This window comes from Mugil cephalus, chromosome 3 (genome assembly GCF_022458985.1).
Source record: "Mugil cephalus isolate CIBA_MC_2020 chromosome 3, CIBA_Mcephalus_1.1, whole genome shotgun sequence".
NCBI classification, from domain to species: domain Eukaryota; kingdom Metazoa; phylum Chordata; class Actinopteri; order Mugiliformes; family Mugilidae; genus Mugil; species Mugil cephalus.
The window spans coordinates 16,805,811-16,819,354 of record NC_061772.1 but is presented as its reverse complement, the minus strand read 5'-3'; the positions used below and the strand labels follow the sequence as shown (position 1 = coordinate 16,819,354).

General features: G+C 42.6%; 1 protein-coding gene across 1 annotated transcript in view; it reads left to right on the top strand.

Annotated features, from left to right (window-relative positions):
- The window catches only part of LOC125004982 (collagen and calcium-binding EGF domain-containing protein 1-like), a 33,589-nt gene extending 22,857 nt beyond the window's left edge, over window positions 1–10,732 (top strand). Inside the window, exons 3-11 of the mRNA XM_047579849.1 lie at window positions 3,035–3,087; window positions 4,683–4,817; window positions 5,387–5,524; window positions 5,851–5,984; window positions 6,160–6,274; window positions 6,420–6,559; window positions 6,942–6,977; window positions 7,134–7,169; window positions 7,388–10,732. Of these exons, the coding sequence (XP_047435805.1) occupies window positions 3,035–3,087; window positions 4,683–4,817; window positions 5,387–5,524; window positions 5,851–5,984; window positions 6,160–6,274; window positions 6,420–6,559; window positions 6,942–6,977; window positions 7,134–7,169; window positions 7,388–7,576 (976 nt within the window). The 3' untranslated portion in view covers window positions 7,577–10,732. The remainder of the gene's footprint in view (window positions 1–3,034; window positions 3,088–4,682; window positions 4,818–5,386; window positions 5,525–5,850; window positions 5,985–6,159; window positions 6,275–6,419; window positions 6,560–6,941; window positions 6,978–7,133; window positions 7,170–7,387) is intronic.
- Window positions 10,733–13,544: the final 2,812 nt, after the last annotated feature.

Here is a 13,544-nt window from a genome sequence, read left to right as displayed (position 1 = left end):
AGTTCAGGAGGGCAGACTGAGGTTAACTGTTGCATAAGATGACTCAAATGTGGGTCATGATGAGTCAAACCAACATATGCGTGTTTGGAAGCTTAAATGGAACTCCACCTTTGTTTTGGCGTTTCCTGGATTTTAACGCGAGTTTCTCACATCAGTTAACAGGTACTGAAACAAAAAAACTCCTAAAACAAATGTGGTGCAGGTTTTTCTGTAGTTCACTGATGTCAGAGATATAAAGCGATACCAGATCAAGTTTAATCTTGAAGCCTGATAAATGTTTTAGTTCAGGCTTACATCTGGTACACATTAGTCCAACTACCACTGGACTGACTGACTGACTGACTGACTGACTGACTGACTGACTGACTGACTGACTGACTGACTGAGTGACTGACTGACGGATTGACTGACCGACTGATTGAATGAGTGACGATCTTAATCTGACCATTCACTCTCCCTTCTCCACTTCATCTCCATGTCCGGTCTTATCCATCCCTCTCAACACTCCCAGCTACAGGCTGCAGATTAAAAGCTGCTCTCATCTGGATCTCATCAGTTTAAGCCAGCCTTGCTGTTTTATAGGTTATTTTTCATTCAAGAAAAGGGAAGGGGGGATCTCAGAGTGATTTAAGGTTACGCTGCATGGAGGCTTGGAGGAGAATAAAAGCAACTTGTTGTCAGAAGGGGGCAGTGAATGAGATGGCATGCTAAATCTCCTCCGGTAAACAGCATGCAGTTTGTAGGACAGGAGTCGTGCATTCTTCCCCTTTTCCTCCGAGCGTGCGCCTGTGTGATATTTGTTGCGTGGCTGTGCGGCTCCAGTTTCTGAGCCATTTCCTCCCTGTTTTTCCAACTGTAATGTCTGTAACATGTGGTGGATTGTTGTGGGATGGCTGTATGGATGTCATTTCCAAACATTGTAAATCAATTTTGGGAGAAACTGTTTCTCAATAATCATTGCACAATGCTGACAAACTGGTAAAAGCCTGCATCCCAGAAAACAGACTTTGGAGGAGTCTAACAGTTTTTAATTTTTTATTAGTTTCAAGCAAAACAAACAAACGAAAAAAAAAAATGACCACAAAGTCTGATTTTATTGAACTCCAACTGAGCATCATGCAGTATTTAGTTTTTTTTTCCTGTAAGAATAAGTGTCAATTTATCAGTTTATCAATATCTTCAGTAGTCATGTTAATAATAAGATATCCTACCTTAGTTCGGATCCTGTGAAAATGTAGGTTATTAATAAGTAAAATCTAAGTAAAAGTTATTAAGTACATTTATTCTAGTAATATATTTGAGTACAATTTATATTATACTGATGAATATTTCCATTTTATGCTACTTTATACTTTTACTCCTCCACATTTCAGAGCAAAATATTGTACTCTACAGCTTTGGCAGATTTAATCCCTTTTACACCCTTTATGCAGTGGATAATATAGCAGGCTTTTAAAATAACACGCAAAGTTAAAGGTTCTTGCGTCTCATAAAAACCCATGTGTTGTATACGTTTAGATTTCTGTGAGTTTGCTAAGAGCAAATGTTGATTTTTCCCACATGGTTTTATAACAATAAATTAAAAAAAAAAGGAAAAGTCTCAAAATCAAAAACAGATTTGCACAACAGAACTTTCTTCAGGTTTTTTTCTAATTTCCGCTCAGCAGCTCACTCGCTAATGCTCCAGTAATAACAATTTAACGATTACATGCGTAATTATGCACTAATCGGTCATAACATTGCGACCACCTGCCTAATACTACTGTGTAGGTCCTTTTTTATTTCTTTAGTTATTTATTTTTTGCCAAAATAGCCCTGATGTGTTGTGGTATGGGCTCCAGTGCACCAGTACAGTTTAAAGTCCCGCAAATTGCAAGGTGGAGCCTTCGTGGACTGGACTTGTTTGTCCAGCACGTCTGACAGATGTTGAATTGGAAGACTTCAGAGGCCATGAGAACATCTTGAAGTCACGCCTTGTCTTCTTCCAACATCGCATCCTGGTGCCATGTGTTCCCCGGGGAAGTGATGCACCGTCCATGTTATGTAAAATAAAATATTCCTCATCGGGGCGTGCCCTCTTCTTCCATTGTTCCATGATCCAATTTTTGATGCTTTTATGAAGCGGGCTTGCTGCCTTCCTAACCACTGACGGGATGTGGTAATGAGATAATCTGTATTATTCAACTGACCATTGATTGCGACCAGAGAGTCATCATGTTACCACTGATGATTCTACATCAGTCAGCGTGAATAATCCAGTAATTTTACTTTCATGTTTGTACTCTATTTTTTATGTCAGGCAAACTTTTACTTGCAATGGAGTATTTCCACATAGCTGTGTGTTGGTACTTGTACTTAGGTTAAGGGCTGGAATATTCTTCTACCACTTTACTGAGCTATCAGTGCGTCTGTGTGTCTATACATCACTGTCCTCACATTTATCTACAGCCACACTAATCAAGATACTGTACACGTGTCAGCACTGACTGCTGCACTTAAATGTTTCACTGTTAAGCTTCTTATCGGTCCTTGTGGAGTCTGTAAACTCGCTTATTATGCTGTTTTTAATCTGCACTGTTGGGGATACCCCAGAAAATAATGCAGCGTGGTCACCTCGGCTGTGTAGTTACTGGTTTATGGGACCCATGTGGTTAAATGACAGCTCAAGTATCCCCCAAAAAGCAGTTTGGCAATATTACCGTGGTTTATGTTGTTTTTATCACAAACCTCATTTACCAACCTGTAATCATGGGACCACACTCGTGTAATTTCTAACAAAGACCATATGTCGCTGTAGCATAGTGCCTCCTATATGGCATTCTGCAAGTGCTGGTAGATTTTTTTTTTTTTTTTGGTGGTTCCCCATTCTCAGTGTTTCCAGCCAGCTAAAATCCGCCAATAGCTTAAAGTGGTATCAGTCTAATCTGAGCGAGCATGAAGTGGCTCTTAAATATTAAAGAATTCCTTTAATGATGCTACCCTGACATGCTGTAGTGGTCGCACCATATTTATTTTATTTTATTCTATGTTTCAGGAGGAAATGCTGTGAGGGGTTCAGGTTTGTGATGGGCCAGTGCGTACCTGAAAGTAGGTAAACCATGCACTCCACTGTCCGTGCTGCGTTTTATACACAAACTCTCACATCAGATTCACATGCATTTATACTTACGAGCTGTACGTTCTTTCCGCTCCACAGCAGTTTAGTAGTTAGAAAAAGCTGCACAATCCAAAACACAATCTAAAAAGAACATACAACTGCTTTTTATCGTGACAGTTTAGAGTAATTACATTATGTATTATCAAACTTTACACCACAGTGGTTGCTGCCACATTTTAAAAAATAATGAATCTGGACAAAAAATACTTTCATTATCCTGATCAGCAATATGGTGTAGACATAAACTGTACACTGATCAGCCACAACATTATGACAGGGGAAGTAAATATCATTAACTATGTTGCAACAATGCAACGTTCTGCTGGGAAACCTTTAGACCTGGAATTCATGTGGATGTTATTAAGACATGTACCACCCACCTAGACCAGACCAGACACCCCCACCCCATAGCAATGACACTCCTTGATGGCAGCAGCCATCCCCAGCAGGATGCAGCCTGACACAGGCACACGCATGAAAGAAAAACATGAAAACTAGCACAACGTATTGACCTGGCCTCCAAATTCCCCAGATCCCAAACTGATCAAGTATCTGTGGGATGCACTGGAACAAGCCTGATCCACAGAGGCCCCTCCTCTCAACCCATAGGACCCAAAGACCCCCTCTTACATCATTATCTTGCCAGACACCACAGGACACTCTCAGAAGGCCCATGTCCATTCTCTGAATAATAATATGTTCATAATGTTATATCTGATCTGTGTATTTTATACCCCGTGTAGTAACAGTGGCTTCTGTTATCCACTAGAGGACACTGTTCTTCTATGATGAGTATAACAACCTGTGGACTTAGATCCTCAAGAAAGTTAATACAACAGCTTATACAATTGGTCCTCAGAGCTCTTTTCCACATAATTCAATAGGGATAGTGATTTAAAATCAAATGTTAGTGACATTTTTAGGAAGTAATATCAACAGTAGCAGATGCTCTTTCTGTCAGAAAGTACACACAGCAGCCATGGACAGTACTAACAGTAGTTGGTTACCTTTGTTGCGAAATTAATTTGAAGCATTGACTGCTGTGGTAACCAGACAATGTGATCAGTAATGAGAAATAACACTTAATCTGGCATTCACTGAAATGAAGTCTAGTTATGGTTAGAGCTTTATTTTTTGAGCAGGTATTTTGATAGCAGTATTTTACTCTGTGTTCTGCTACTATTAGCTTTTTTCTGTTCACAAGTCCACAGTGCACCATATTATTTAGATACTAAAGCTGCAGTCCATACCTGGCAAAGCTAAATTTAGTACAGTAAACTACTAGGCAAAGCTGTGACCATGTGGCAGCGGTTTCAGACCCTGAAGATGCTCAGTGGATTTCAAACATCACTCATGTCATTGACTGAGACATGTGCATTTCCTTCTGTGTCGGGTCCAATCAGCTGTTGATGGACTGATAGTAGAACCTATTGAGGGGAGTTTGCCAGATGTGGCTCTTCATGAATGGAAAGAGGCGGTTTGACAAACTCCGTCCACACACTGTCTTGCCCTCTCTCCTCTGCAGGCGTGGACGTGTGTGCGGCGTCGCCCTGCGAGCAGCAGTGCACTGATAACTTTGGACGAGTTGTCTGCACGTGTTACCCCGGATATCGCTTCGACCGAGAGAGACACCGCAGCCATAAATCTCCTTACTGCCTGGGTCAGTACACACACACACACACACACACACACACACACACACTGGGTTTAATACTTTGTGGTAATTCCATCAACTTCTCTTTGGCTCATGTGAGCACGGAGATGTTCTTTAGACTTCCCTCTGGCCCCCTCAAAGTGCACTAAAGTGGTGAAACAGCGCCCTCCTCCTGTTTTGTGCTGCATAATATTTTCCCTTGTTGCCATCAAGCTGTTCAGCAGATTTTTTATTAACTAAAGTGAGGGATCAGAACGGTCATTAAACACAGCTTTTAGCTACGCTTATGGTCTCAGAGGGACTAAGGACTAAAGAAATATTAAAAAATATCTTGGTTCCGTTCCTGTGGAGTGAGGATGTAAACACAAATATCTCACCTTGTAAGAAGAGATAACAGAACAGATAAGAACCAGAACTGAGTTATACTGGAACATGAAGCACACATTTAATGTTTCGTTCTTTCTCTCATTTACTTTCACCTGTAAGTTGTTACGTTCAAGTCGCTAAAAGAAACGTGATTGATTCATTGTAACATTACATTAACACTCTTTTCTCCCCCCCACACGCTCAAATAGACATTGATGAGTGTGCGGTCTCGGGCGGCAGCGTGTGTGACCATGAGTGTGTGAACACTGCAGGCAGCTTTGTGTGTCGCTGCCACAGTGGTTACATACTAGCACCGGACCAGCGCTCCTGCATCCCCGTGCATAACTGTGAGTTCCTTTGTTTCAGTGTTACTGACGGTTTCATTTAGTCTTTAAGGCGCTGCTCTCAGTTTGTGATGGTAACAATAAAGTACAGTGTGTCTGAGCGTGTCCAGAGATTAATATTAGTAGATGAGCTTTTAAAATGTACATAAACATGCTCCTTTCGTTGCTCGCTGACCAGTAATCTTATGCTACAGTTGTTTGTAAACTCTAGAGATGGAGATTCTCAGTGCGACCGGCCGTTATTAAACTGTGTGCTCTCTTTCTGTTGTTGTTCTGTCCAACAGAAGAAGTCTAAATGTGTGATTTTTTGGGTTTTTTTTGTCTTGCAGTGAGCTCATCGGGGAAGTCAGACACCCTGATGAGCGCGGGAACCTGCTCGTTTACCTGTCAGGATTTTATGAACATGAAAAACAATCTGCTCCAGCTAAAACTCCGTCTAGGAAACACACAGTCACCCAACCAGGTAACATATCCACGTCAGACAAGTTCAACTAAACAATGCCAGACCTGAGAGACTCAAATGTAGGTACCAGACATTTTTAGGTAAATAATGATGGATACAATGAATCAAAACGTGTTGAACCACACACCATGCCACTGCATTTAGTTTACTCAGTTTTTCCGCTTTCTATTTGCAGGTACCTGGTCTGGCCAACAGCAGTGATAAACCATCTCTGGGACGACCTGGAAAAAGTCCCGATAGCCCTTGTCTTCCAGGTCTACAAGGCCCCCCAGGAGCTCCTGGGGTCCCAGGTAATGTAATGATAACTGTAACGTCAGATACAACCAAATCCACCACCGGCTATAGAGCTTTTGTGTCCAGTGAGAGTTGATGTTTCTTTCACATTGTGTGTTTTTCTGATGTTAATCTTGCCTTATCATCCACCGTCTTCACTAGGACACCCAGGAGAGCCTGGAAAGAAAGGGGACCTAGGAGAGAAGGGCCCTCCGGGTCCTCAGGGTCCACGGGGAGACATGGGACCCATGGGTCCAGAACCTGACCTGAGGCATATAAAGCGAGGCCGTAGGGGGGCAGTGGTAAGAAAGAGACATTGTCTCCATAATTTTGGGAGTTACCACAGCATTTACGTTCCACTGAAGTCACCAGTACGGGACATTAGAAGTACATTATAAATTGTCCTGAAACCTGCTGGGTCGAGATCACATTTTGAATACCAGTAAAGTGCATCCATCAGCTGTCAAGTCCTCACCCACAGTTAGTGAAGACTGTTTATCATAATCCACGGATGCACACGTATGAGGAGAAAGTGTCAGCCTTGCTCCTTTTTTCTTTGACTGGCTGCTAGTGGTACAAAGCGGTGGTAGTGGTAAGAAGACATGATGCATTTTAAATTCCACACATGCATGTGCTGAAGAGTTTGCAGAACGTCTTACGCCAGTGTCTTAATCATTCATACAGGGGCCACCGGGGGCACCAGGAAGAGACGGATTAAAGGTTAATATTGTCATTTTTGTTCACCCTCATGTGTGTCTGCTTCCTTGTGTGCTTATGTAGCACTGTGTGCGTCTACCTAAGTTACATGCACATTGTTTCAAAAACACCTGTCAAAGTGTTATATGTGGATTAACATGTGCTGTTTCTCATCCACAGGGTGACAGAGGAGCTCCTGGTCCCAGGGGTCCACCTGTAAGTTTATTCTATGTGTAATACACATGCATGTACACACATTGTAAAGCAATGAAGCTGGTATGTGTAATAACCCTCTGCAAGTAAATGCTGCAACCCACAAACATGGAATTAAGGTTAATCATAGTACTCTCTCCTTGCCTGTAGCTTTCACAGGCCAATGGGTGTATATTGACTCACTGTCTGAATCAACTCCTCCATTTCTCACCCCTCTCCAGGGACCACCCGGCTCGTTCGACTTCCTTCTGCTAATGATGGCCGACATCCGCAATGACATCATCGAACTGCAGGAGAAGGTGTTCGGGGAGCGACGGGGCATCTCTCTGGACAGTCCTCCTCACTCCAGCGGGGAAATGGATTTTGTAGAGTGGGGCTCTGGGCAAGGAGATCACATGCTCAACACCTGACCTTCGACACCTCATTTGAACCCAGCAAAACCAAACCCCCAGGCCCGACACTTTGTTTTGTGGATATTAGACACCACTAGTCAAAGTATCACATGTACATATTTCCTAACTTCACGTGTGGGACAAACGGGACGAGGAGACGGAACTGAACTCTCATCATTGCCGCAGACAGTAAAACTGAGAGACGCGAGAATTATAAATGAGACCCTCCTGACCACTGCGACTTTTTTCTGCAGCCACTTTGCTGCCTTTTCAGATGCCGTGGACGTGAGAGAGATATGTGCGTGCGGCGCATAGAGTGACAAAGATGCAGCGTGAGCCTTTATGTCTGAGTCTCTGAGCTGTGCCTTGAGCTGAACCACTTCAAACGACTAACTCTATCGTCTACATCTCTTCCTGTTCCTGAGTCTGACCGTGGAAGCTTTGCTGTGCTGCTGACAGTCTGCCTGCAGGGCATCGGTTTAAAAACCTGGGACCTGCGCTGGTAGCGCTCTCCCGCACCTGCCTGGGTGTACGGCTCTGAGTTATGAGTGTGCACGCTCACAAACTAATCAGTGAGATTCTTGAGTGTGATGTTGTTTAAACTGTACACAGTATTATAGGAAACAGTTTTAGACAATAAAAACCGAAATGACTACCCGCAGTGAAAAAGATGTTGGCAGATACAGGGTCATATTTAAAATCTCTTCTATAACCCGTAAAAATTGACTGTGAACATTTTCTTAATGTGAACACATTTATGCAGATATACATACTGTACATATCCTCTAGTAGAGAGTTGACCCACACATGGCAAACATGAATATGGAAGGCTTGAATACTTGCCACTCCATGCCATTTACTTCAGCTTGTCTGTAAGGGGAAATACCATCACATATTCTGGCAAAAGACCTGCATAAAAAAGGGGTTTCGACCATATTTTCCCCCGTTTGACCGCTCATATTGTCGTAGTAAATAATGTAAGAGGCACATTAAGATTGATGAGGTTGTTCAGCACTATAAATCATTGATTAAAGTGGTTATTTTCAGTATGTTTTACAGTTTGAGCAGCATTCAATGCGCGCAGTATGTATCCTGTCCTATATGACCACGCCAGCCCTGCTGAAAGAACGTGGTAGCTGTCACAATCCTCATTGTATCGCACAACCGACATGTGCAAAACGTGTGCACCATATGACTGTAGAAAGGTCTGATGGCCCTCATTCTCTTTAGTCTTCGTCAGCTGAATTTCAGTGCTGTATTTAAAGGTATAACAGTAATAATACTACTACTAATAATAATAATAATAGTAATCCTCATCACAATTATAATAATAATACCTCTATCTGTGTTTTTCTACCCAAAGCTTTGATAATTTACAACATTAATGTCATCAGCAGGCATAGGCTTTTGCATGGTAAGCCTCTGCAGTGGCTGTAAATGAGCCACTAAGCAGGTTTTTACAACGCATTCTGCATCAGTGATTACAATTCCTGTGCGCATTTACTCTGAGATACCAGCAGAGGGTGCTAAGTCACAGATAATCTCCTAAAACAGCAAGGTAGCTATTCACCTCACCAAAGTGAGTTTTCAGAGCACGACATCATCGCATAATTACCATCCGCAAATATTCAAAGTTTTTCTATTGCGTGACTTATTGAAAATAGCTAAATCATCCTAGCATTTATGTGCAAAGCAGATGCTCCTGCTCATTATCTCCAGCAATGCCTGTTGAAGCATAGCGTGGCTGCGTATCATTATGAGAGGTGTAAGTATCCTGGGTCAGAGGTCAAATGCCTGGGTATAAACAGCTGGAGAGATAATTATAGACTTCACGCTGTCAGCGGGGGCCTGTTAGGGCCTGAGCCCACCACCGAGGTGATGGTTGAACCAGAGTGTGTCTGAAAGATAAATGTTTGATCCGTGTTGACGTCGTCAGGCTTATCGTTTGCTTATGTTTGATGCCCTTTCTCTCCCCATGGGAAGATTCTGCTAAGGTGTTGCGCAGGGCGACCGATGCCATTCATATTTCAGTTTCAGCTCATCATTAAATGCTTTGGGCGTTCGTGCGTGTGCGTCCCGATACCTGCATCAAGTGTGCCTGTGTGTCACTTGACAGGCTTCTCATCTGACGGCTCCGCCCCCTGTCGTGCGGTCAGTGCTCACAGTGCGGCCGTTGCCGGGGCAATGGGGATCAGGAAAAACAACACGAAACAATTTTTGAAGCGTGTCAGTAAGAGAAAGGCAGGAGACTGAATGAGATTATCTCATTTCCTTCACCACTTGTCATGCGACTGGAGGCCTCCCTCTCAGCCTGTAGGGGACAGCAGAGACAAGGTCAAAGGAATGCAACCCCACACACGAAGTTCACATACCATCACTGACAATGGATCTGCCACTGCCATTAGAATAACAGTAGCAGGAAGTGACCCATTTTCTGTCTGACAATAAATTAATCATGTTTCATTTAATACCGTAGAGTGCATAAAAGTCATCACACGTACCGCTGTTCGTCCCGCAAGGAATCCTAAAAATGTAACATTATGCGCCTTCTAAAAATGCGCTCTGTTTATCTCTTTATATAACTCCTCCAACAATCGTATCTCTGACTATCAGTGACACGACAGATTTTACAGAAGTATTCTGAATCCAGGTGGCTGGGATGCCAGACGCTGTTGATGCTGCACGGCGAGTGTGTTACTACTTGCTGGCATCTTCAGATGAGAATGAAGATACGGCAGATAAAATTTGGCCAGATGTTTCCTAGTATGCGAAGAATTTCCGCACTGGCACACTATGGTCGTCCATAAATACACCTCATGCACGACAGGGCCGTCACTTCAAACAGTCTGGCCCTGTTATGCGAGTATGCGCACATAAGAGTGGCTCGTGTGCATGTCTGCGTTTTGTAAATGGAAGCGTGTGTTCAGTTCGCAAGTGTAAAATAAGTAAGTTCCCGGTTTGTGTGTGTGTGTGTGTGGGTTTCTTTTCATTCTGTTACCATATTTGAGCTTCAGTATTTGTTCTTAAACCGACTCCGACTCATTATTACAGGACCGTGACAGTGGTTTTACAAAAAGTAAATTATGTATTGTGCTCTTTGCTCCCTTGTATATAAATGTGTGTGTATAAATACGGCATATACATGGAAAATAAAGCCGCTTTTATTAGATTTCATTTGATGCATCTAAATGACTGAAATGCTTTAAAGGTTCTAATTAAAAATTAAATTGTATCAGATGCCATTTAGAGATATGCCATCAGTCAATAATATGATGTAATAATATGTCTAATATTTTTAAATGCGTGGCAGCGTGGTGACCTACACCTTTCTCCACATATTTCTTGTTGTTTTTCTACTTTTATGTGATAAAGTCATTGAAACGCTTAAAAAATGACAATGGTATGTGTAGGAAAATCCCTGACGCATGACAAACCAAAGATTTAGACGTCAGAACTCTCAGACATTTTTGGCGTCTTTATAGAAGTTGCGGGAGTGTGTGATTCTCTAAGAACAGCATTGGTAATCTGACCTATGTTATTCAATAGGTGGATCTTAACCAGATTTTTCACAATGATATCAGGAACTTTTTTGGTATTGTTTATATGTGGGCACCCAGAGGCTTCCCTCTAGTGTAATATGCTACGTCTAGACTATTTATCCTGAATCTGATGGCACTCTGCATCATCACCGTGTTTTAAATACCCCAAAACAACATAAATAGGCTTCCTGCACACAAAAGTGTAAAAATAGTGGAGGAGTTTAATGCGGGCCCCGGGTGGCAGGTCGGCATAGCTGCATATTTATCATTCATCTGAACTTTGTAACGCATGAAGAAACCACCTAGTGACAGAAAGAACAGACACGTACAATAAGTGGAAACTGTGCTGATCTTTTCAGGAAATAGCGTGCGTGTATAGGGACAATCCAGTGGGGGTCACGGGTCATCGGAGCACTGGAACACATACAGACAATTGCCCTCACTGTGAGCGTGTTACGTTCTACCTTTTTGCTGTTTCATGCGACGACTTTGGGCAAATGAAAATCAGCCTTTTGTGATTCAGTAGGACGCAACACACAAAAAAAACACACAAAAAAATTGTAAGAAGTTGCGAGCAAGTGCCTGCCCAGACAAATTATGTTCCATTTTTACATTTTAAATGGCTCAGACGGCTGTGCCTGTTACAAAAAGGTGTAGTTTGCGTTGGCACGTCCACAGAGAACCATCAGCCAGCTGTGCAGTTCCCCTCATCAGAACTTTAACTCGCCTTTCTCCTCGTCGCTTTGATTTGATGCCCTGCAGCTTTTTTTTTTTTTTTTTTTTTGCTTTGATTCTGCACTTTCTTCAAAACCCTTTCAACTGTTTGCTTTAACTAAGCTCACAGAAACACACTGCACACTACTACTTAAATGACAGAAGAACAATTAGAAACCAGGGAGCAACTTGCTGGTTTGAGCATCAAACCTTTAATTAAGACATAGACGTTCACTTGCACCAAAACGCAGCCGCTGTACAATGGGAATGAAGATAAAAAGCAGTCAAATGGAGGCTACTGCTGCTACATGTCTGCCCAAATGTGTAAATAGTGTTCTGCTTGTCGACACATCAGTGGCAACATGTCACAACGCAATGTGGTGTCTGCAGTCTTTCCTACTTCTTCAAAAGGCAGTTATTGCTTTATTACCGCCGTTTATTACTTTTAAAAAAAACAAAGTCATTATAGATCACGTTACAGACTACAGACGTACTTCTTTAAGTGCAGATCGTGTTTTACAAAAATGTAACATTGCTCAATCAACCTGGAACAAAAACAGTCAGAGCCCATGAATCACACGATCAGGCACGGATGATTAGGAAACTTGGAAACAACACATAAATCTTACAGTTTATATAACCAACTTTTAAGTGTCAGCAAAAGACTGAGAACATTTCCTGGCCAAACAGGCGAAACGCTGCGCTTCTCGAAAAATATTTAGGCGTTTTTCTATCGATGTGAAACGGCTGCAGGTAAATCACAAGTGCCAATCATCGTTGGATGATATTCAACTGCGTGCAACAAAAAGAGGGAAAACATAAACAAGCGAATTTTGCATGCAGCCATGCACGTAACACATGCTCTCCCTCACGAAACCCAGGCATGCCACAGAACACCTGACAGGTGCAGGCGTGGTCTGCTGCAAGACACGCTATCTTGACACGCTAACTCATTCTTAAATCTGAGTTACGTGCCTGAGGCCGAGTGCTAAGCACCCTAGTTTACTCTCCGAAGCCTGTTCCTCCTCCAGTCCTTGTCTCTGGGCACACCCTCTTCCGATTGTAGTCCGACTTCTGTCATTCTGCTCTTAATGGAGCTGTTAAGAGGCCTGAGAATCTGAGTTTGTCTGATGAGTAATGGACCTATTAGCTGTGTCAAAAGCATGCTACCAATCCCATGATCAGTATGTATTATCTGTTGTCCTACAGGTGTCTGTTTAGAAGCTACTAGATGAAACTCTTTTCAAAGCACCGATCCCTTAATCAACACCTAACACTGAAACTGGGGTTATTCCAGCAACCTAGCAGCCAAGAGCTGCAAGAAGACTCTTTCCACTTTTTCTCACAATGTGAAAAGCATGATTTATTTACCACGCGAATGATACATGCATGATTTAATTATCCACAGTAGTGCCTCCTGGGTGATTTAACGCCGAAACAACATCACATCTGTTAGGAATGCACATCCAAGAGTTGCCAAAGCTTTTCCTCAGCTTCACAGGCAAGTTGCACCTGACTGGCATCGCTATGGCAGAACTGGATAGAAAAATCTGAGAGGGCGGATTAATGACAACACGCTGTGTAAACTCCCCTTGCCTGAGGCACTTGGTCTCTATACACCTCGGCTTCCTCTGTCATTTACAAGCTGTTCGCATGCACGCAGCAGTGCCAAGAGTGTGAAAAACCGGATGAGCAAGTCCGTGGCTCTCTTGTGTTTTGGGAAAAAGAAAAAA